Source organism: Triturus cristatus, chromosome 2_1 (assembly GCF_964204655.1).
Source record: "Triturus cristatus chromosome 2_1, aTriCri1.1, whole genome shotgun sequence".
Taxonomy (NCBI): Eukaryota; Metazoa; Chordata; class Amphibia; order Caudata; family Salamandridae; genus Triturus; species Triturus cristatus.
In genome coordinates, this window is record NC_140581.1 from 968,726,484 (window position 1) to 968,748,034 (window position 21,551).

Consider the following 21,551-nt stretch of genomic DNA (forward strand, 5'->3'; position numbering starts at 1 on the left):
GACTCTATTTTCCAACAGGAAGAGTCACTAGTAGAAATGCGGCAATTAAACGCGGGCATTAATGTTTCTTGGGCGCACTACTTCCAGCCTGTGTGCCGCCCGTAGTTTGCTGCCCCATCATCATGAGGGACCACAGAGCACTCAGCAGAAGAGGTCAGACAGTCATCTGTGCAGAGGGAAGATCTCTAGAAATCTGAGTGCCTCCACAATGCCGTGATGAAAGAAGAGAACCCTCTCGTCCCATCCGCAACTCAGGTCTGACAATTCATGTTGCTTTCTAACATTATGATGTCGATTTACAACATTTATAATAATTCAATTTTAGGAGGCTGCCTGAGCCTGCAAGTTAAGTAGAACTGTGCGCTGGACCCTGCAGGACCCTGTCATGGGGCCCCTCCGTGTACCTTGCAGGGGGGCCCCCCTCAACTTTCGTTACGCCACTGGCGAGGCCTCATTAACATGCAAATGGTCTTTAAAAGACCTGTGAAGTGCTCCGGTGCGGCTGCTTTTTTGCCCGGGAAGGTGTCTCATCCCGGGCTGCCACACACGACGGGGGGGGGGGGCTGAAGCCCTTTGAGTCCAATGGGTGTTGCGCGCCTGCAGTGCATCGTGTTGGTCTTTTAGCAACCTTAAATGTCTTAGATTTAGTCTTAAATCGTAACCTTACATGACTTCATTTTAAATCTACACAGTACTCTGTTGGCTTTGAAAGTAAATAGTTAGCGATCTAGTCATTGTACAAAATGTGACTTTGCTAATAGATAAGCGGAAACAACCAGCTTCCCAATTCTGCATTTATTTTCCGTAAAAAGGCAATTATAAACCAGAACACACAACCGAAGCATTCAAATGCATGAATATTTATTATATCGGTCCAAATGATAATTTTTGTTTACAAATGTCACTTTCGGGATATTTCTTTCAGGGGTCCTAAGGCAACAACCACCAAGGGATTCTGAATAGGGAGTACCAGTTTGCATCTTACTCGGCATAGTATCTCCCTAATTGATTGATTTGATGTAATTCAAGACTCGCAACTGTAAACCAATTATTTTCAAGAAGGTTTTGATGCAGCCAAATAGTGCTTGTTTTGGATATAAATAAAACCATTTTATCAGGAAGAGAAAATGTGTACTCATTGTGGACCAACATAAAGTTTTGATAAATACACTCTGTTGTGTATGCTCTTTAGGCGGTGGATAATTTGTGCTGGTGAGCACCTTGACTTATTTCTGGGGACTGTGGCAGTTGGAATCCTCTCGCGAGTGAAGGCAGTGGTGGCTGGCATTTATGGAGCGGATGAGGCAGGCAGGCAGGTGTGCGTGTGCAAATATTAATATTAAAAATAAAACTTACCTGAACCGACAACCTCAGTTCCAGATCTCTTCTGAGGAACTGGATACTGCAATGAGGGCACCAGTCCTGGCCCTGGTCTCCTGCTGTGATTGCAGAACCATGACTGGGGTGAGTGGCCTCACTCAGTGTTCCCCTGCACCCTGCACTCTAACCCAGCTGTCTTAAGACTGCTGACTTAGCGGTTTCAAATTGTGCATGTCTGAGTGGCCGTCATAAGACAGCCAGCCAAAGGGACAGATGGCCAATGGTACCCACGCGTAAACAACGCAGAAAATGCAATATATGCGCTGTGAGCCATTAGTTTGAAAGACACCAAATGAAGTACCAAATAGCGTAGTTTGTACCTATATACCTATATACACTGCTTGGTCTGGTCAGATGGTGATATTCTGCCATTCTTCTCTTCAGCACACATCCTGATCACCCTCTTATCCACTTTAAATGTCATACAGTGTCGTCCTTACCATGGCTGGGGCCTGACGAAGAAAGCAAGCAATAATAACAGCAAAGCGTTCCATAAACACCGGTAAAACACTGTCTCAGTTGTTTTTTATGGCGCGAAAATGAGTAACCACTGAAAAGCACTGTTTTTTTGAGGTATTGAAATCACTGGAAAACACTGAAAAAACACCACCAGAATTTACCAAAAATAGAAACTGAAAACAGGAAAGCCTATACAAATGACAAGCGTTTAATTCTATTTCAACTCCTTCATTAAGGAGAGGAAACCATACTTGTAGAGCACTCTTGGTGGCAACAATGCCACGATGACCCTCATGGGCTAGTTCAATGACTTATTGTCGAAGACTTACTGGAACGACAATTCTAGAACCTCGTACTATAATGCCTTCTTGAGTAACAGAGAGTTCCTCGCTCATTTTTTTGCATTTTTGGTATTCAAAGTCATCTGTAAGAGGTCGAGTGTGTTTCTTCCGGGATTGCTGGGCAATAATGTATTTGAGAACACACAGATCTCTATCTGTATTTGTAGCAGCAAGAATTTTTTCCACCGACAGAGCTGCAGGTAAGCCTTACTTGACTGTAAAGTTAATATAGGCCTCGTGCGCTTTAGACGATGCACTGTGACACTGCACTGAAAAGCAGCCACGGCCCGTATAGGGCGTGCCACCGGGCAGTGACGTGGGGCGGGGGAGGGGCAGGGAGGGGGGTTGTAAAATGCAGCAAACGGACGATTTCAGGTAAGTAACGTAAAAAAAAAAAATTTGATGCAGCACGCGAAACAAATTTTTTTTTTTTCCGTTACTTACCTGAAATCGTCCGTTTGCTGCATTTTACAACCCCCCACCCTGCCCCTCCCCCACCCCACGTCACCGCCCGGTGGTACGCCCTATACGGGCTGTGGCTGCTGAAAAGTAGTCAGCAGAATTTTGATCTTTCCCTAGGCTAAGCACAATATCGTAATCATACAGTTGCAATTGTAAACCCCACCTCTCAATGTAAGGGGGCATCTTGGCCTTTGGATTCCTAAAAATGGTGAGCAACACCTGGAGGTCAGTGACAAATGCGAAGTGCTTTCCATATAGAAACACATGGAAGTGTTCACAAGCCCACACTACAGCTAGACTTTTTTTCTCAGGTTGGGAATAAGCACGTTCAGTCTACGTCAGACTTCGGCTCACATAAGCCACAATGGGCCTGTAAGCGTCCACTGTGCTGGGCAAGGATCACACCCAACCCCACTGGGCTAGCATCTACTACAATCTCAGTTTGAAGTTTTGGATCAAAATAGGCTATTTCAGTAATATTCTCAATTGCGTTTTTGATTTTCTTAAAGCTTCGATCGCATGGAGGTGACCACTTGAACACAGCGTTCTTTTTCGTCAAGTCTCTCATAGGGGCACTGACAGTAAAGGGCCCTGGTGGAGTAGTTGGCAATAAGGCTTGTACTTTAGCCAGATCTGGTGTCATCCCCTTTTCAGAGAAAATATGCACATAGAATTTGAGCCTTGTTTTGTGAAACGTACACTTCCCGCGTTTAAAGTGAGACCAGCGTTGGCCAGCAAGCGGCATACTTTGTCATGTTCATTTCGAGTGGCCCCAAATACCAATATATCATCACTATATTTAAAAGCATGTGTGACAGGCTGCATTATGCGGCAAATTACATCCTGAAAAAATTCTGCCGCTGCCAACACCCCAAAACGTAGTCAATGTACCGCCAGTTTTCGTCTGGTTCGAATTGAGGACACCCCTTGTTCAGATAAGGATGAGAAAAGACTTTGGCACCATTCAACTGTTTAATCATATCTGTAATATGTGGACATGTATAGCGTTCTCTCTCAATTGCCTTGTTAGCTTGGTGCATGTCGACACAGACGCGCACAGCACCTCAACTGTCCTTTTTGGGACACTACCACTATGAGTGAAACCCAAGAGGTTGGACCACCAGAGCGTTGAATAATATCATGCTTTAACAGCATTTACAGTTGTTTTTCAATAGTTTCCTGCAAGTGAAAAGCAAATCGACGATGTCATTGAGCAGCAGGACAAATGTGCTCACTGATATGAAGTAGCAAATTCATGGTTATTAAGCATTACTAGTCCATGAAACAATGACAGGAACTGACTTACCATTACTGCATGCTCATTTATGTTATTCTTAATGGAAATCAGACTCATGTAGCAGCAGTACTGACACTGAGTGAACATGCCCTTTACAAAATGGTTCTCTTTCTTGTAGCTTTCGCATGTTTGTCCAATGGTGGAACATTTTCCTTCGTGCGGAAATGTGAATCCACATCTGAAACACAATTTCTTTTTCCTCTGAGACATCACTTCATGGACCTTGACCTTGCGTCTCTGCTTACCTTTCACATTCAATGCTGATTCATTCTGGGCTACTCCAGCTTACATATCAGCCACTTGTTGATCTGCATGGTCTACTGCTCTCGCAGTCATGAGCACTCTCCCCAGACTGAGTGTCTCGAGCAGCATATGTCATCTGAACGAGTTGGATAGGCAACTATTGATGACACTGAGACAGATAGCTTCTTCATCATTGAAATCATTGAACTTGTAATGCTTGATGAGGACCTCAAGTCTTTCAGCAAACTCATCCGTCTATTCTCCATTTTGCTTGGCTGAAAATGTACCTTTTATAGTTGACGTTCGCCACTGGATTGAACTTGATTCCTAATGCCGCCTTAATCTGAAGGTAAAATGTTTCATCAGCTTGTGGTATTTTCTATATCACTTCTTTCACACCATCACCTGCAAGGTACTTCAAGTATTTGATGATCTTTTTGTCATTTGTTTCTTCTAGCGCGCCGATGAAATGATCAGATTTGTTTATCTAGGCAGTCCATCTTGCACCAATATTCTGCTTTCTGGTGATATCGAATGGGAGCGGAGGTTTCAGGAAAGCAGTGGCGTCATTGCCAGGTGTGGACCTCATTGACATTGAGGGTAAGGCCTGGACAGTGCTGTCTGCCCCCCGCTTGGACCAGCACCATCCACACCATCTGTAAGCACCAGATGCTTACTTGCATCAGTGTTGTCGCAGCCGATCAGATGTCGCATGTCCTCTTTTTCATCTTTGGTAGTGAGTAACTGTTTTGTCTCATGTGCATGGACTTCTCCGTTCTCAACTTTCTGCATTTTACCTGATTCTCACTGCCTTTAGAATTTCTTGATGCCTGGATGCTCATGCTTTTGGCAAGCTTTTTGCACCTGTTTATAGTACCCTTCTGTGCTTCTCTGCACCTATCTGTATGCCTGCTGTGCCACGTTGCTGTGCGTTACATTTTCTTTTGGCCATACCAGCAAGTCTGGGCTGACTGTGACTGAACTGTCCATAGGGCCATTGCCTTCTTCGAAAGCCTTCCACTGGCTGGCAATTTGACTCTACATACCCCAGCCATAAACTGCTTCACTTCAACTGAGGCGCACGTGGCATGTATGAGCAGTCTCGTTGCCATTTGTAGCATCCTCCCCAGCCCAGAAGCATGCAAATGACCATGCCACACACAGAGCTCTGTAGTGCACATCTTTATTCTTCAGAGTGCAAACGTTAGCTCTATGCACTGCATCGTGAACTTTATTAACCACACCCAGACACACCAAAACAATTACGTCATTCTCCTGCGGAGTCCATCAGTGACTAGAAGAGTCCCAGTATTCCATTTACAAGACACTACAGTATCCTCCAGGCTGTTGGGGATGTCTACATATGTAGGATGGTCCTTTGATGGCTATAGAGGCAAGAGCCTCCACCATTCCAGTGGGTTAGCAGGCCACCCGACAACCAGAAAATTAACCCCAAAGCATCAAATCGCTCAAGTTCATCTGTTGTTGGGTTATTAAAAACACATAGTAATGCTATACAAAAACTTTGACTCAGTCTAAATATTGCTTTGTTTCATGATGTGCCTAAAGCTTTGATGAGCTGTTAAATGTAGTGCATGATGGAATCTGTGATATCATGTATGAGGTCATAAGGAATGCATAGGGCAGTATTAAGATTGTATGGCTAAACTTAACTGATGCATATGAGATCATTTAGATTTTCTGTGGAACAGAATAACATCCAATAATGTTTTATTAACATAGTATGTTAAGTGCAGGGTACTTTAACATGCCTTAAGTATTTGTTAAGTGATTCTCATAGGTCTATTATGATATGTTTTGATTGTATCTGTGATCATGTTCTGAACGTAATGGAAATCTTGACTGTGTGCCTAGTGCCTAGACAATCCCTGGCTTAATCAGTTCCTGTTGCAGTTCATAGACCCAGTCACACAAGTGGAGTTCCATTTTAATTGGGAGAAGTGTGTGAACTCTGGGTAGTAGATATACTGTAGATGCCAGAGTGTTTCCTCACAGACATATGAGGGAAATTTGCAATTTTAGTGAAGGTTTCATGGCATTCTGGGTAAGAAAACATGCTGAGATCCTCTCAAGTCACACCACTCTGGCCTTCCCTGTTTGTTTGTCTTGTTTAAATGTCTGGGTTAAATATGTTTCTCTGGGTGGTGGCCGAGCCTAGGTCCAAACACTGCTGCTACCCACATAACCTGAAGGGATCGATTTTGAAGGTGAAAATGTGATACCTCCAGGTTAAGTTTTAGGGCCTTTCCTTTTTCAGGCGCTAGGTCCAGTCACACAAGTGAGGTACCGTTTTTATTGGTAGAAGAGTGGGAACACTAGATAGTGTTTCTAACTAAAGTTTGATGTTTACATGGCATTCTGGACAAGAGAATGTAGCAGGATCCATGCAAGCCACACCATCCTGGATTCATCTGTGTCCCTAGGTTTTAGAAATGCCCAGAGCTCGCCGGGTTCTCAGGTTGCCACCTAAACCACAGACTAAATAGTGCCATTCGACATGAAATTGGGATTTTCCTCTCTCTGCCAGCCACCATTTCAAAACTACAAAAGAATGTTGGGGCTGCAGGAGTGAGGGATAGGCTGTACATCTGAACAGGCTGAACACACCCTATATTATTTCCAAAAAAAGAAAAAAATATGTGCATTGTGCAGTGAGATTTCTGCGCCCCAGGAGGCAGAAAGACAGCTGGGCGGGACAGGGCCTAATGTCAGGGTAGGCAGCCTCACCCCTTCATTTTTTTGACCATTGTTCCCACTAGGTACCAGGGCAAAATGTTAAAAAGGGGTGGGGGCAGCTTGCTTAGGCATCAAGCCATGCCTCTGTTGAACAACAGGCCGAGCAGTAGGGTTTATCACCAGTCTTTCTTCTCAGGCAGCAGAAAGACTTTTGTGGCCCTTTTAGGTAGGGCCATTAGCAATAATGGGGTAACCCTGTGTCCCTCAGAACCTGGGTATGTATGATAATTAAAGAAGTGGTTCTGTCGGGAGAGTGACAATTTCTTTATTCAATGTAATTAATATATCTTGAACATTCAATATTAAGTAGCAAACATTACAAACTTTATGAAGGCTACTGGTTCAACAACACTTTTCAAGGACCAAATGGAAATACGCGGAACACACCACAAAGACAAAATATTTTTTGGTCACAAAATGACGATTGTATTGTATGGGTATTATGTACACGTATTAATGAATGTGGCTGTTAATAAAACAATACAATACACGGCGATAAAGTGATTGAAGTGCAGGAAAGGTGACTTGTGGTGATAAGTGAAAAAAGTGCTATACATATACTATACAAATAGGTGACACATAAGGCAAATAACTGTTATGTTGTACTGTCCATTCCTCAATGCATGTATCATCGACCCAAATGTGACTTTATATTGGGATCAGGGAAGCTGCATGGACTAATGTGACTGCAACGTCGACGTTTCGACCCTGGGCGGAAGCGCAACTTATTATGCATCAGAGGCGGGTCTTCATCAGGACTGGGGAGTAGGAAAACCAATTGTTGAAGACGGAAGATGACTGCGTCAAAAAAAGGGGAAGAGGGGGGGACCAGGAGCTAATTAATGGTCCAGTACCTGTGCTCCGAAAAATCAATGAGGTAATCACTAAGGAGGTACTGTTCCGAGGCGGATGTGGTCAAAGATCGACCGGTGTCCACCCTAAGGTAAAAGGAGAAAAAAGAGAAGAAAGAGGTCTAGGATATGGTACTAAGTGTGGGGGGAGACATAAGGTGTCTCTTGTTGCCCTCACACACCCCGAGGGATGTCATGCTTCATCATCGGGCGTATGCTCCTCGTCGGGCCGGCGGTGCAATGCCCTACGGGTCCCGCAAAGGGTCTCTTTAGCGGAGATCTTTTCGAGAACTGCCGATGGGTGCATGCGGGTGTGTGGAGGGGAAGTACCAAGATCAGTGATAGGGTTGTGTGTGCAAAGTAAGATATAAATACCTAAGGGTTACCACAGGTTGGGGATGTTTTAATAAAGAGGTACCCTTGGTGCAGTAAAAAACCCGTAGGTTAATAGTTACCTATCAAGACGTAATGTGTCTAAGGTAGCTTACAAAGTGGTCGACATGTTTCACGCCTTATGTGGTCAGAACGATCCTTGGCGTTTCATCAGGACCGGAGAAGGTGAGTGATGTGAACAAAGGTGCACAGACTAAGTGTAGTGAGTCACAGGTGATCAATCAGGCCAAGAAACGGGCCAGGAATAACACCCGAGAAGGCCTTCTGGAATCAAGGGAGCCCGAAATCAACAACTTGATCACCTGTGTGACCACGTTCACCCCTCTTTCCAACAAAATTAAGAAAATCATCAATCGCGATTGGAAAATCCTGAACAGTGACGCCCTGAATATCCCAACACCCCGCTTCGCCTTCAAAAGGACTGAGAACCTAAGGGACCAGCTGATCAACACACGACCACGTCCCAAGCAGATGAGGAGAGAGAACACCCTATGGGACCTCCCAGCAGTCACAGGCCACTATCCATGTGGCACATGTAATGCGTGTTCCTCGACACGACACACCAAATCCTTACAACTGGGCAATCTGAGATGGGAACAACGCAGGCATACTAACTGCAATACGACTAATTGCATATATTTAATCTCGTGCCCATGCGATTTATATTATGTTGGGATGACCACCAGACAAATCAAGACAAGGATTAGTGAACATAAAAGTACTGTTAGGCGAGCACGCTCAGCCACTAAATTGACCAACCACTTCCTGGAGAAGGGCCACCCTTGTGAAGCTATCCAATGGACCATCTTGGAAGCCAATACCAACTGGACCAGTGACCCCCTCTTTAGGCGAGAACAACGTTGGGTCCACCGCTTACAAACAGACACTCAGGGGCTAAATGACGACATTCCATGGTCAGAACTGTAAATGGTCAGAACTGTTAAGGGCCTTGTCCAGATCAACCCTATCTGGGATGGGGCTATCTCCACCCCGGTCAATAGACCACCCCACCGTCAGACAGGTTTAAGCATGAACCTCACAACAGCAACCTTCATAAAAACACCTATGATCCTACTTAGGACCATCTCCAGCGGGTCACGTCTCCCCCTCCCCGTGCCACCAGCGTGCCCATTCATTGGTAACACTACCTAATCTCAGCACCACATGAGGCTCTGACTCCACCAGCACGGACAGTCTCTACGCCTCTTATACCTTTTCCCGCTCTTTGCCCGGCATTTGCCTTCATAACCTCTTTCAAAGGTCTCCATCCTATACGAACTGGGGAATATACGACTATTACTTGAAATATACATATCTCACAAGATTTTATTTGAGATCCCACGCGAACACCTTCACTCCTCGCATGCGCTGGATTAGCACTGTTCACGCCACGCATGCGCGAGTGAGCACTGTGACACGCATGCGCGAGTGAGCACTGTAACCCGCAATACCTTCATGCATGATTAGCTCCGGATCCACTGACACAGCGTTCCCACGCTAAACCGGAAATAGGCACCTCCCGCCTCCCCTGGTCCTACGCCTTAAAAACCACGGGTTCTGCTCACTCATCCACCTTTGAGCTGGCGTCTGGATCGGGCAGGTTTACAGTGCCGTCACCTGAGTAACCCGTGAGTATTCCTCAAGGCAACGACACGCTCACTGAAAGTAAGTCCTTACTGTGCCATTTGTACTCGTGTTCGTTATATCTAACGCTTCACCGTTTTAACTTTTTCTCATCCTCCCACTCGGCTATCTCATTTTCTGGTACCCGTGATTGTGTGCCGTCAGCCCTAGATGGTGTGGGCCTCCTACGCCGCATAGCTCATGTAGTAATCCCAACTCCCTTCTTAGGTAAGACTGTTTCCCTGGGTTCACCGCCACGGCTCACACTGAGCTTGCGGGAGTTTTGAAGCTACAACTGAGGCCACAATATATTTATCTTGTACTATCGCACATCCTTCTGTGAGTGGTGTACCTGATGTCCGGTCGGCAGTGACAGTTGGGAGTGTTTTTGGGAACCAGTGGTTACCCGGCCCCCACTTCCTTCGGAACGCTTCATATACGGCTGGCATGGGACACTACTCAGAGCTGTTTTACATTGACTAAACCGAGCTAACCTGCTCCCTATGTGTGTTACTGTGACTGCCTCTTGGCACCATGTAGAGATGACTTTTGTCTACACATACCGCACGGAACGGAATTTCCGTATTTTAACTTTCTTTTTTTCTTTTTGTTATTTTCTTGTTGTTCTTCCCTTTGGTCTAGGTCTAATGCAAAGGGGGCATAACTTACTCTCCAACCACACACTACTTGTGTAAGAGATACTACCTCCTCCTTTGCCCAGTGAGAGGGTGATTAATACCCCACTCACTACACTTAGTCTGTGCACCTTTGTTCACATCACTCACCTTCTCCGGTCCTGATGAAACGCCAAGGATCGTTCTGACCACATAAGGCGTGAAACATGTCGACCACTTTGTAAGCTACCTTAGACACATTACGTCTTGATAGGTAACTATTAACCTACGGGTTTTTTACTGTACCAAGGGTACCTCTTTATTAAAACATCCCCAACCTGTGGTAACCCTTAGGTATTTTTATCTTACTTTGCACACACAACCCCTATCACTGATCTTGGTACTTCCCCTCCACATACCCGCATGCACCCATCGGCAGTTCTCGAAAAGATCTCCGCTAAAGAGACCCTTCGGGGGACCCATAGGGCATTGCACCGCCGGCCTGACGAGGAGCATACGCCCGATGATGAAGCATGACATCCCTCGGGGTGTGTGAGGGCAACAAGAGACACCTTATGTCTCCCCCCACCCTTAGTACCATATCCTAGACCTCTTTCTTCTCTTTTTTCTCCTTTTACCTTAGGGTGGACACCGGTCGATCTTTGACTACATCCGCCTCGGAACAGTACCTCCTTAGTGATTACCTCGAAGAAGGAAGATGAACCTGCTCCTTGAACGCAGATTCACCAGAGTGACTCCAACGGCTAGCTGACTGGCCTCCTGTTCTGAACTACAGGGACATAACCAGCTCCAGAAACCTGCTCTGCATCTTCCCAGCTGCCCGAACGCAACTGGATCTGCCTGTGCCTTTCTGCTGGCCTCTGATGGAGTGAGTCCAACCCCCAAAAGGTGCCTCCCCAGGATCTCACATTGCAGCCCTCGTAGCTCTTAATGGGAGCCGACGCAGTGCGACGCAACCCAACGCAAGACCTCACATCGCAACCCTTGCAGCTCCTCATCAGGACCGATGCAGCACGACGCAACACTCCACCTCCAGGACATAAGGTACAATTCTTAGTGAGACTCACATGGTCCTTGTTTCCAGCCCGCACTCCATCGCAGTTGGCCTGAACCTGTGACTTTGTCCTGGTCTGGCACGACCAGATAACCAGAGTTGGCGCTTTGTGCTTTTACACCTACCTTAAAACTTAGAAATTGTACTTCACTGGTTCTACTATTTGGATTTTTGTCAATTTAGTGTCAAATAATTCATTAAAATGTACTCTATTTTTCTAAATTTGTGTGGGATTGTTCTTGCGTTGTGTTTTCACTTTATTACTATTTAAATGCTGCATAAATACTTTACTCAATGCTTCCAATATAAGCCTGACCGCTTTTATGCCAAGCTGCCAGAAGGTAAGAACAGGTTAATTTAGTGACTTTTTGTGGTTCACCATGACAGGGACTGTGGCTGTTGCTTGAGTAGGGGGATTTCAGCCCGCCTCAACCAACAACCTAATTTCTCAGACAGCTGGAACAAAACTGTACAACCTATATAAGACAATCAGATGGCCTGCTCGAATTCAGAAGGTGGGTAATGGATGCAAATGCTGGTAATGCAACCAGCCATCAATATATAAGGAATTAACTGTGTCATCAAACCAACAGTCAATATACATTGATCTTATTTGCATTTGTATTTTTATATTTTCCCAAAAAACATGACAAATGGAAAGTCAAATCGGCTGCTTGCACAGCGTTTCATTAGTTTGTTATAGTTTGGTATTTATTTTGACATATGCATTTGAAATAGTTCAGACCGACATCCAAGAACCAGTGGGGTGCTTTGTTGATAGTATGGTTCTGCAGCAGTAGAATCTCATTCACATGAAATGATGATGTATAAAAACAATTTGGTGTCTCAAGTCCTGTTCTGACTGGATTTCAGAAACCAGGTTCTGAGGAGGAGTTTGATGTGAGTCATGCAATATGGACAGTATTAACAGCACACTGTATTACTGAACTGACTTTTACATATTTTGATTACACACAGTGACATTTTACATCTCATATACCTACAATCATGCACAGAGAGAAATGTAATTGTCCAAGAACAACACAATTATTTGTTAGGTGTTTCAAGGGCAGCAATTGTATTACATCTCCTGCCCTGTGCTCCAAACATTGCATAAAATTAGAGTAAGAGAAAGGCGACATAGAGAGTTGGGACGGGAGAAAAGGGAATGTAGGGGATATTGAAGAGGCCTTGATGTTGTCTCATATAAGGGGCATATCAGCAAGGGCCTGCGATAATTATCGCTCAGCGCTTTTAGCGTGAGGATAATTATCGCAGGCTAACGCTGGATTCTATCGTGGAGACAGCGTGCTATCCACAACACTTATCTCCCACGCGATAGGAATCCATGCGTTAGCTGGAAAACAGTGTGATTATCGCTGGAAATCCAGCGATAATCGCACTGCGACCAGCTTTGCTGATAGGGCATGGTGGTCTTAGCCATGTAATCCACCTCCCGTTGGATAACATGGCTAAGTCAGATTACAAGCAGGCGTAAGGAAAGCAGCGATAACTGTGGTTAGCGCTACTTTTCTTATCGCTCTGCTTGTTTGCGTGCAGCTTGATAATTGGAGAAATGTCGGTTAGCGACATTTCTCCAGTTATTTTGACACGGAACGCCCAAGAGCTGGGCGTTGCTGTAAGGGGTGCTAAATCAGCAAAACACGCGATTGCGTGTCTTTGCTGATAAGGCGAGGAAATTATCGCCGCTTTTCGCCTGAAAACGGACGCAAGAGCGGCAATATCTTCATTGCGCCGCCTTGCTGATATGCCCCATAAGAGACTTAAACAGGACTCCTTCTGTTAGACAGCTGCAAACCATAACGTTGAGATATAAACGAAGGGAAAGAACCTATGGATGCATTTGCATATTTAAAACTTATGTCACTTACATCTGGGGAGGAGAAGTGTTTCCTGTAGGGTCCATGACTTGAAGCTCTAACCTATCTGAATAAATTTCCAGGGAGGGATCGATCACATAGAGTATTGTTTTTCCATTTAAATCTCTCTGAGTGAATTGCTCACGAATGAAGCCACCTGATAAATAATAAGAAAGGATTATTGCAGTTGTTTTTCAGACATTCATGTGCAGCAACAACTTTCAAGTTTCTGATACACCATTTAGAATTCAGTGAAATAAAAGCAAACCACACAGCTGCCCACTCCCTTTGCCCCTGTCTGGTACATACCTCCCTCATCCTCCGCCCCTCCCTCATTTTATTTTCCCCATACCCCCACCCTCTCACTGTCTGCTATTGCTACTTTCTCCCCCTTCCTCTTCCCCTTGTGTTACTTCTACCCACTTTTTTTTTAAAGTTATTGCTATGCAATATGGCTTAAAAAAATGCAAAATTATGCGGTCATCGCTAGCCACGTCATAGTGTGTTTTTTTTTACTTGAAGCCATGTTGCACATCAGCTCACACTAGTGTGCAACATGTCTTAAAAACATTGACAAAGCCAATTGGTCTTGCATAGGTGAGACGTAATGGCTTTGCCAGTGCTTGTTTCCTCAAGATGGTTGTGTTTGGTATAGCTTTAAAGTCTTGACCTTACAAAAAGAGCAGAATAATACATAGTTTATAAAATCCATGTTGCTATAGTTCCATTGGCTATAGGTACACTCTTTACCGTTGTAATGAGAGATGCAAAACATTATTCTCAACTCTGTATTGCTTTAGTCTCTAGTAAGTAATACATGATTGCTCTTCTAATATTTAGTGTGTGTAGTGCCCTTTCACCTTGCAGTTTCACCTCTGTTTTTGGGAAAAGCGGCAAACGGGTACAAAGAATGATTTACGTGAAAACGTGATTCTACATTAGGATTTAAGTGAGGTTTGGTTCTTATATTAACCTTTGCTTTAGGGGTTTGCAGGCACGGTGTCTGAATAGTCAGGCCTTGAATCTCATTCAAACTGCAAAGAGTTTTCTAAGAGGAAAGCTGTTTGTAAAGTGCGATGTCTTAAACAAGCTTTTTCCACTGGTTCAAAGCGTCGCGTTATTAGTCTTTTAAGTACCAGGCTATGGTTCCCACTAGAAGTGATTTTGGCTTAGGTAGGTTTACTTTTTTGTCCTTTCTTTTCTTTATTCCCCCTTAGTGTATGTGCTGTGGTAGATAACTGTACGATTGGCAGGGCATCTGACAGCTTGGATTTGAACAAGTAATCAGATAGCATACAATAACGTCTTAATTTGTGAACTGCCCCTGTAGGTATGCTCTAGCACCACATAATGCGTCGCTTCCATCTTGTGGCGTAACCCTTATGAATAGTTGGCTTCAGTGGCGGCTGGTGACATTTGAAAGTGGTGAGGCGTAACATCATTGTTTTATAGCACTGCGGCGAGCGAGCCTGAACAACCTACGGGGGGCTTGAGGGGTTTCTGAGTGGACAAACTGTGCATTTTCAAACAAATTTGAGGAAGCAGGAAGTAGATTTTTAACTGATTTTTAATTGTTTTAATTCACTATATGTATCTTTTTAATGGATGGGGATGTCTTTGTGACAAGTTGTCCTTGTATTGTTGTCACATAGTCATTTGTCGTGTTAGATGTCTGCGAATTCATTATGTGTTTCTGTAATATGTATAATGTACTCTGTTTCTATATTTATATGTGATTTTATGTATTTTCTTGCAGCTCTGATGAAGTTCACGTGTAGTGAACGAAACGCATTGGCTGTTTTTTGCTATCAATCAAAAATAACAACGTTCTGGGTTACATACATTTTGGAATTGGACTTGTATATGAATTAATTCTAACTTTGCTGTGCACTACCATCTGTGTGTTTTGGATTACTATGAAACTCTTTTGGTTTTCTCAGATCGAGGTTTCGTCTTTTTTTTCTGAGTAACAACAAATGTGTAAATATGGAGTAGTACATTTTTGGCGGTGGTGCTGCTACTGGTCGTGCTGGTGTTGTGCGTGTATGACATCTCTGGTTACGCTTCTGAGCATGTCGTTCACCAAAGCATCGAACCACCTACTACGCTCAACGTTGGGAATTATTCAGAAAACCTAACACACGTCCCACTCCTTCCACAGAATTACATGCTCAGTTGATAAGAAATGGCTCTTTATCATAGGATTTGTGTTAAAAAAAAACTGCCAATCTCTGATTTCTACAAACACCCGTGTGACATTATTAGACAAAACATAACGCTACTGCAGAAAGACAATACTAGCAAATCCTTTCAGAGATCACATGACCTACGCTGCATACACCAACACTTAAAGACTGTTATGTCCGTGCAGTGTGCTATATAGATTACTGGGCGGCTCTCCTTGAGCATCGCTCTATAGGCAAGCTTTAACTTGAACAGCACACAGTCCACTTCACGAAAACAATTGCTAGCATTGCACAAACTCACAAAATAGAATCTTATATCTACAAAGCACACATCATTCCCCATGAGAACTCACATGCACAGAAGCAGCGCACGGCGGCATACATTGTTTCATCAATGCACACAAATACACAAATGGATCTCTTGACAGCACCACAGACACACAATACACCACACAGCAGACCTCTTGAGTGCACTGCTCAAAACACACCAGGAACGCCACGGCTTGAATTCTCACACGACAATTTTTACAAGGACTGCACACAGCACATCCACAAATAACTGAGAGTTATTACATGCAGGCCGGACCTTTACATTACTGCTGCCCCCACATTTATTGCTCCTTCATTGCGTCTGTCAGCATTTCCTGACAGCGTATTATGGAGCACATGGTGCATAGTCTGTACCAATCAGCCTGCGCGGATCAGATATAAGCAGCAGACTATTGATAACAGGCCTGAAATCAGCGCGCTGCAAGTACTGCATTTTCAAAAGGGGGCTGCCATGACCGGGCGCTTCTTTCAAACTGCACACCCAGGTGTGCGCAGAGCAACGCCTGCTTCTTCGGCAGAAGGTGCTCTTTCAAAAATGACGGTTCCTTGTATATTCATTCCCTGTAAGCAAGCGCAGGCCCACGGAAACGCTTTCCATTGCACACCTGCATTTAAAATATAAATGAACAAATATTTACTATCCTTGTCCCTGGCACTCCCTCGGACGCTCGCTGGCACCCCACTCCGATATTCCACAAACCCCAACGCTGACAGTGGCTGGAGCTTTTGTTCTTCCATAGGGCACACAAATCTCCGGAGAGGACATAAAACATGTTAAATAGTGCACTGCCACAATTTGACAAATCATGGGGACACTGCATACAATTGCCTTCTAATGAATTCAGGGAGTTGACTTGGCCAACATATTCACAAGTACTTTGCCTCACACGACCAGTGGCGGCCGCCAGTAACAAACTGTGGAGGGAGCATGGGGGAGAGTGAGCGCGGGGGAGGGGTTTAATAATCATTTTAAAACGTACCTCACGGCTCGCAATACTCGCGGGGGTATCGCGCAGGGATGGGGGCCGGGGGGTTTAAAAATAAAGTTTTTTTTTAAACGTAAACTTACCTGAACGGGCGGGTCTGCGCCGCCTCTGCTGTCTGCTCCTGGGCCGGGGTGCGGTGCGTTGGCGCCTTCAACGTCTTCTGGGTGAGTGGCTGGCAACCCCTCTCAGCCAATCCAGACGCTGCTCCAGCAGCGCCAGGATTGGCTGAGGGCAGGGATACTCCCTGCCCATTATGAGACCGGGAGCTGCGCATGAAGCAACCCTCTGTTTCTTAAGGGGAAGGCTAGTGCGCATGTTCGGGCTGATTGTAAAAATGATCAGCCCAAAAACGAACATGCGCACTATTGCGCGCCGCTGTCACTCAACCCTGAGAGTGCTGTCGCAGCCCCACCCCTTTCAGCGTCCGTGGCGTGTTCTACTTCTGACACTAATTCCAATCAGGATTCCTGATTGCTGCAATTAGCGTCAGAAGTAGAACGATTAAATTCTAAATGGGGCCGTGGCATTAGTGGAGCAACGCCCCCAAAGGACGCACCGCCACTGGTTGGCTTCATTGCTACAATAATAACCTCGATGCACTCTGTAGGCAGGGGCAGGTGTCCACAATCAAGGCCATCTGGAGGCATGCTGTTGGGTAGAGGCTGACACGATCTAGGTGACAAACCCTTATCTTCTGTGCAGTGAGTAGATATAGGACCCGATTCACAAAAGTAAACTAAGACGAAAGTCTCACTTAACGACTTTTAGTATTCACAAAGGGCATTTACTACTCGTAAATGCCCTTTGTGAATACCAAAAGTTGAACTTTACGACTTTCGGTATTCACAAAGGGCATTTACGAGTAGTAAATAACCTTTGTGAATACCAAAAGTCGTAAAGTTAGACTTTCGTCTCATTTTACCTTTGTGAATCGCGCCGTCTATTAAATATGTATTATGATTACTTCGTCCTGCGCTATTGTTAGTGGATGCAAATACCCTGATTGGCATTCATGGGATACCCCTCCTTGTCTGGGGAGTATGTCTGCCTCTGTGTGTTGCTCTCCTGGTAACCCTGCCATCTCTTTCTGTTTGTGACGAATGTCCATATTTCCTGGGCTAGTTTTGAGAGGGGGAGGAATTTGTTTTGCTTTGTTTGTTGAAGTATAATATTGTTGTAGGGTTGTCTGTTTGATTTACACAATTTGAAATGCAACTGGTGACTGTACTGAGGCCTGTGTCAGCCTCGGAATATCATTCCCACAGGAATATTATGACTGGCCAATCACGACTGCTGTTCGTGTGTACACACATTATTCAGTATGAATTTGAAAACACAATACCTGAGGTTATGTTTTCCAGGTAGCCGTAATGTGGACCCCGCAAAATCCGGAAAATGATTGCTCCCTCTCCAGTGCCAGGGTCAGAGGCCTTCAGATCCTTGCCAGTGATGTAGATGCCATAGCGCCCATTTTTCAGCAGCTCCACAGTGGATGGATTCTGAATGTGTACAATTCTAGGGGCACTTCTGTCTACATGCTCCACCTAAAATATATAAATGAATCATAAAGGGATGTAAAAAGCAAATCCTTTCAGCATTAAACAGTTTAATTTGGCAGATAGACAGGTCACTGGCTTTTTCACCCACTCGTGTTGGTCCCTGCTCGTGTTGGCCCCCGCCCTCAGTAGACTTTCTTCATGGGCCCCAATTCTGTCTAACCTTGCCTTCTCAAACCCCTCCCACATGTGTGAGTTGCCCATGTCTGCTTCATTAAATACACGGGAAAGCCATTTTTGGTGTAAAAAGGCAGCGGTTTATTTCCCATTGCATAACATATGGATCATCACTCGCCTGCTCCCAGTGCCCCTGCCATGAGGCATTCCAAAGACACTGTTTAAGCTGCTCTTCTTGTTAGGCACCTGTCCTTTTCTGGCTGTCTTTGTGCTGTCTCCGCCACACTGCTGGTGATTTCCCAATCGTCAGCAGCTCTATCTTGTTTGCTCATTTACGAAAAGCCTAGCTGCTCTAGTAACCCGAATATATTGAAAAGGAACATGTCCATGCCCACCCCGGTTAAGTGTACCCTGTCTGCTGTGTAGTAACCCGGCATTCTGAGATTGATAAGCCTGTGCCTCACGAATCCCCTACACACTTTAGCCATGGAGATGTTCAGCTTATGCCTGAACTTTTCTACTCCCCCTCCATTACCGGTGGGCTATGATTTCTGACCATATGAGATCTGCTGGGCAGACAAGCCTAGCAAAAGCTGTGAGGCCAGATTTCATCACCCCCAGGAGGTCTTTCCTTCCATGGCATGCCAGGTTAATTCCCCCTAAATGTACCAGGACAGCATCTGATTTGTCTTCCTGTCTCAATGCTTTTTGGACAGCTAGTAGCAGTTGAGCCCATCTCATGCCTGGACGTCCCAGCCAAGTCAAGCCTGTGTTGTGCAGCCAGATGAACTTGCAGTCTCTGTGCCCCCTTCTTTGGGAGGTAGGTCCACCTTGGCTAAGGTCATTCATAGCACAGCAGTGAATTTGAAGCGACTGAGGTATGCATCATCTTTGTGTAGGAAAATCGGTCTCCCCATGTGCAGGCCCTGCCGTATGTAATCTTGCAGGCGGCAGACCATGCAGCATGCGCTGTCGTCAAGACAATCCAGACGGGTGTGTTTACCTTTAGCCTCCTTGTCTGTCTTGGATAAACGTATCAGGTACCCCTTCCCTATATGCACGTCTCCGCTGTATATGCATGCTGACCCCAGGTTGGATTTGGAGGTGGCTACTAGCTCGCTACTATGTAAATCCCGAAGAAGGCAAGTGCGATGTTTACTTTAAAGAGCACAACCTGGTGCCCAGACCTGAAAATGTAAGGGAGGGTTTCCAGGACCTGCAAAGTGAAATTAATGGGGCGCCTTTGGCCCTTGCACCTGGGGTGCAATCGCTCCCAACCCTTCATTGCTGCCTTGCCATAGAATGAGCCAGCGGGGTCCCTCCCCATCACCAGCTTTGCATAATAGCATAGCGCGCTGAGATGTGGCAATGACCTGCCTCTCACGCCCTTGAATGCCCAATGTATGAATCCTGTTACATCCCTGGTCATCATGTCGACGTTGCTCGCAGCGCTGGTCGAAGCTCGAAAGACTTACCAACACTTACTGTGTTTCTGTGCCGTCTTAGGGGTTAGCTCATTGTCCACCAGCATTGATTGGTTGGGTCCATTCGGGCACCATTGTCATGCTCTGCTCTGCGTGCGGGCATCATGCTGTCTCTAAGTTCAATTCCTGCACTACTGCATGATTGTCGACCCAAAGGGTGGTCTACCTGTTGGCGAGCTTGTGCCTCCATATGGAAAAGGCCACTATGATGGAGTAGAGTTCCAACAGCGTAATGTTTCTGGTGTCGCCTTTTGCATGCCAAGTGTCCTGCCAACAGGCAGCTGTCCAAGCCAAGACCAAGATGGCCCCAAAGCCGTGGCTCCCAGTTGCATCTGTAAATAGCTCAAGCTGCCTGGCAGTCACCCAATTTGTTTATCTATCCGCCCGGCAGATACAACAGCTGATGGATGAGATGGTATTTCCCTTCCTCTTTTTTGGGCACAACTCACAGTGGGGAAACCATGAAGTCGTCAAAGAGAGGGTCCCTCAAATGAGCCTGCCACCCTCCCAATTTGAAGTTCCTTTGCTACCTTCAGCCTAGCCACGTCTGGGTTCTCCCTGATTGACTTAAAGTTCTGGCTAAGGCGATGGGCCTGGGGGCCACGGTATGGTATAGGAAAGCCTGCTGTAAAACCATTCGCTAGTAGTTGCCTCTTTAACTCTGTGATAACTAGCCAGTACTTGGGTTAGGGCTGATCTTAATGGGTGTGGGAAGGGGTTCTAAAGGTGTCTGGAATGCCCTCTGCTGTGGCGTCCCCTTACTTCCTGTTGCTGCTGTCTGTGTGATCCCCCGTTCCCTTTCGACCATTTGCAGTTAACTGCCGGGTGTGTCCCGCCACAGTTGCTACAAGCATATCTAAATTTGCAGGTCTGTCCCTATGTGCACTCATTTTTGTCATATTTCCAAAGGCAGTGGTGCAGCTCTTCCCAGGCTTACCCCCTGTGTGCCCCTTGGCCTTGGTGCCGAGCGCGAAGTCTTTGTGCCTCCCTTTTCTCTATGGGAGGAAAAGGGTATCCTGTGTTCACACTCCTTCCCTGCATGCCACCGTATGATTAGTAAAACCCTCAAAATCCTGCTGATCCCATTCGATGTTGGACCAGATCTGCATCTTTTCCCGAAAGCCCTCGTCATAGAGCCAGGCTTCCCCTTGGTACTTCTGTTGAGCCTCAGCACCATTTGGTCATGCAGAAATAGCACTGCCGCACTCTGTGAAATTTCTCCACAAAAATGCTTGCTAGGGTTCTAAAGGCCAGTGACATGGTCTGCATGGATCGCTCTACCCTAGGTCTGCACCTATCCCTCTTGCTCTCTTCTTTTTTGTCATATGTGGTCAAGTCTAAGAATGCCTTGTGTACGTCCAGGAGTTAGAAAATATCTTTGTACTCTTTGTGCCAGATCCGCTCTTTAACTGTGAGAGGAATGAGATTAGCTAACCGTATTTCCCGCACCGTGATGAGTGCGTCCCCCGGGGAAGGAAGTATGTACTCACTGGCAGGCTTGCCGCCACCCGACCCTT

The 21,551-nt window shown here is 45.6% G+C and overlaps 1 protein-coding gene across 1 annotated transcript in view; it reads right to left on the bottom strand.

Moving 5' to 3' along the window:
• The window catches only part of FREM1 (FRAS1 related extracellular matrix 1), a 578,635-nt gene that overhangs the window by 98,160 nt on the left and 458,924 nt on the right, over positions 1-21,551 (bottom strand). The window contains exons 26-27 of the mRNA XM_085633804.1: positions 18,220-18,421; positions 13,388-13,532 (exon numbers count right to left, since the gene is read on the bottom strand). Coding sequence (XP_085489930.1) covers positions 13,388-13,532; positions 18,220-18,421 — 347 coding nt within the window. The remainder of the gene's footprint in view (positions 1-13,387; positions 13,533-18,219; positions 18,422-21,551) is intronic.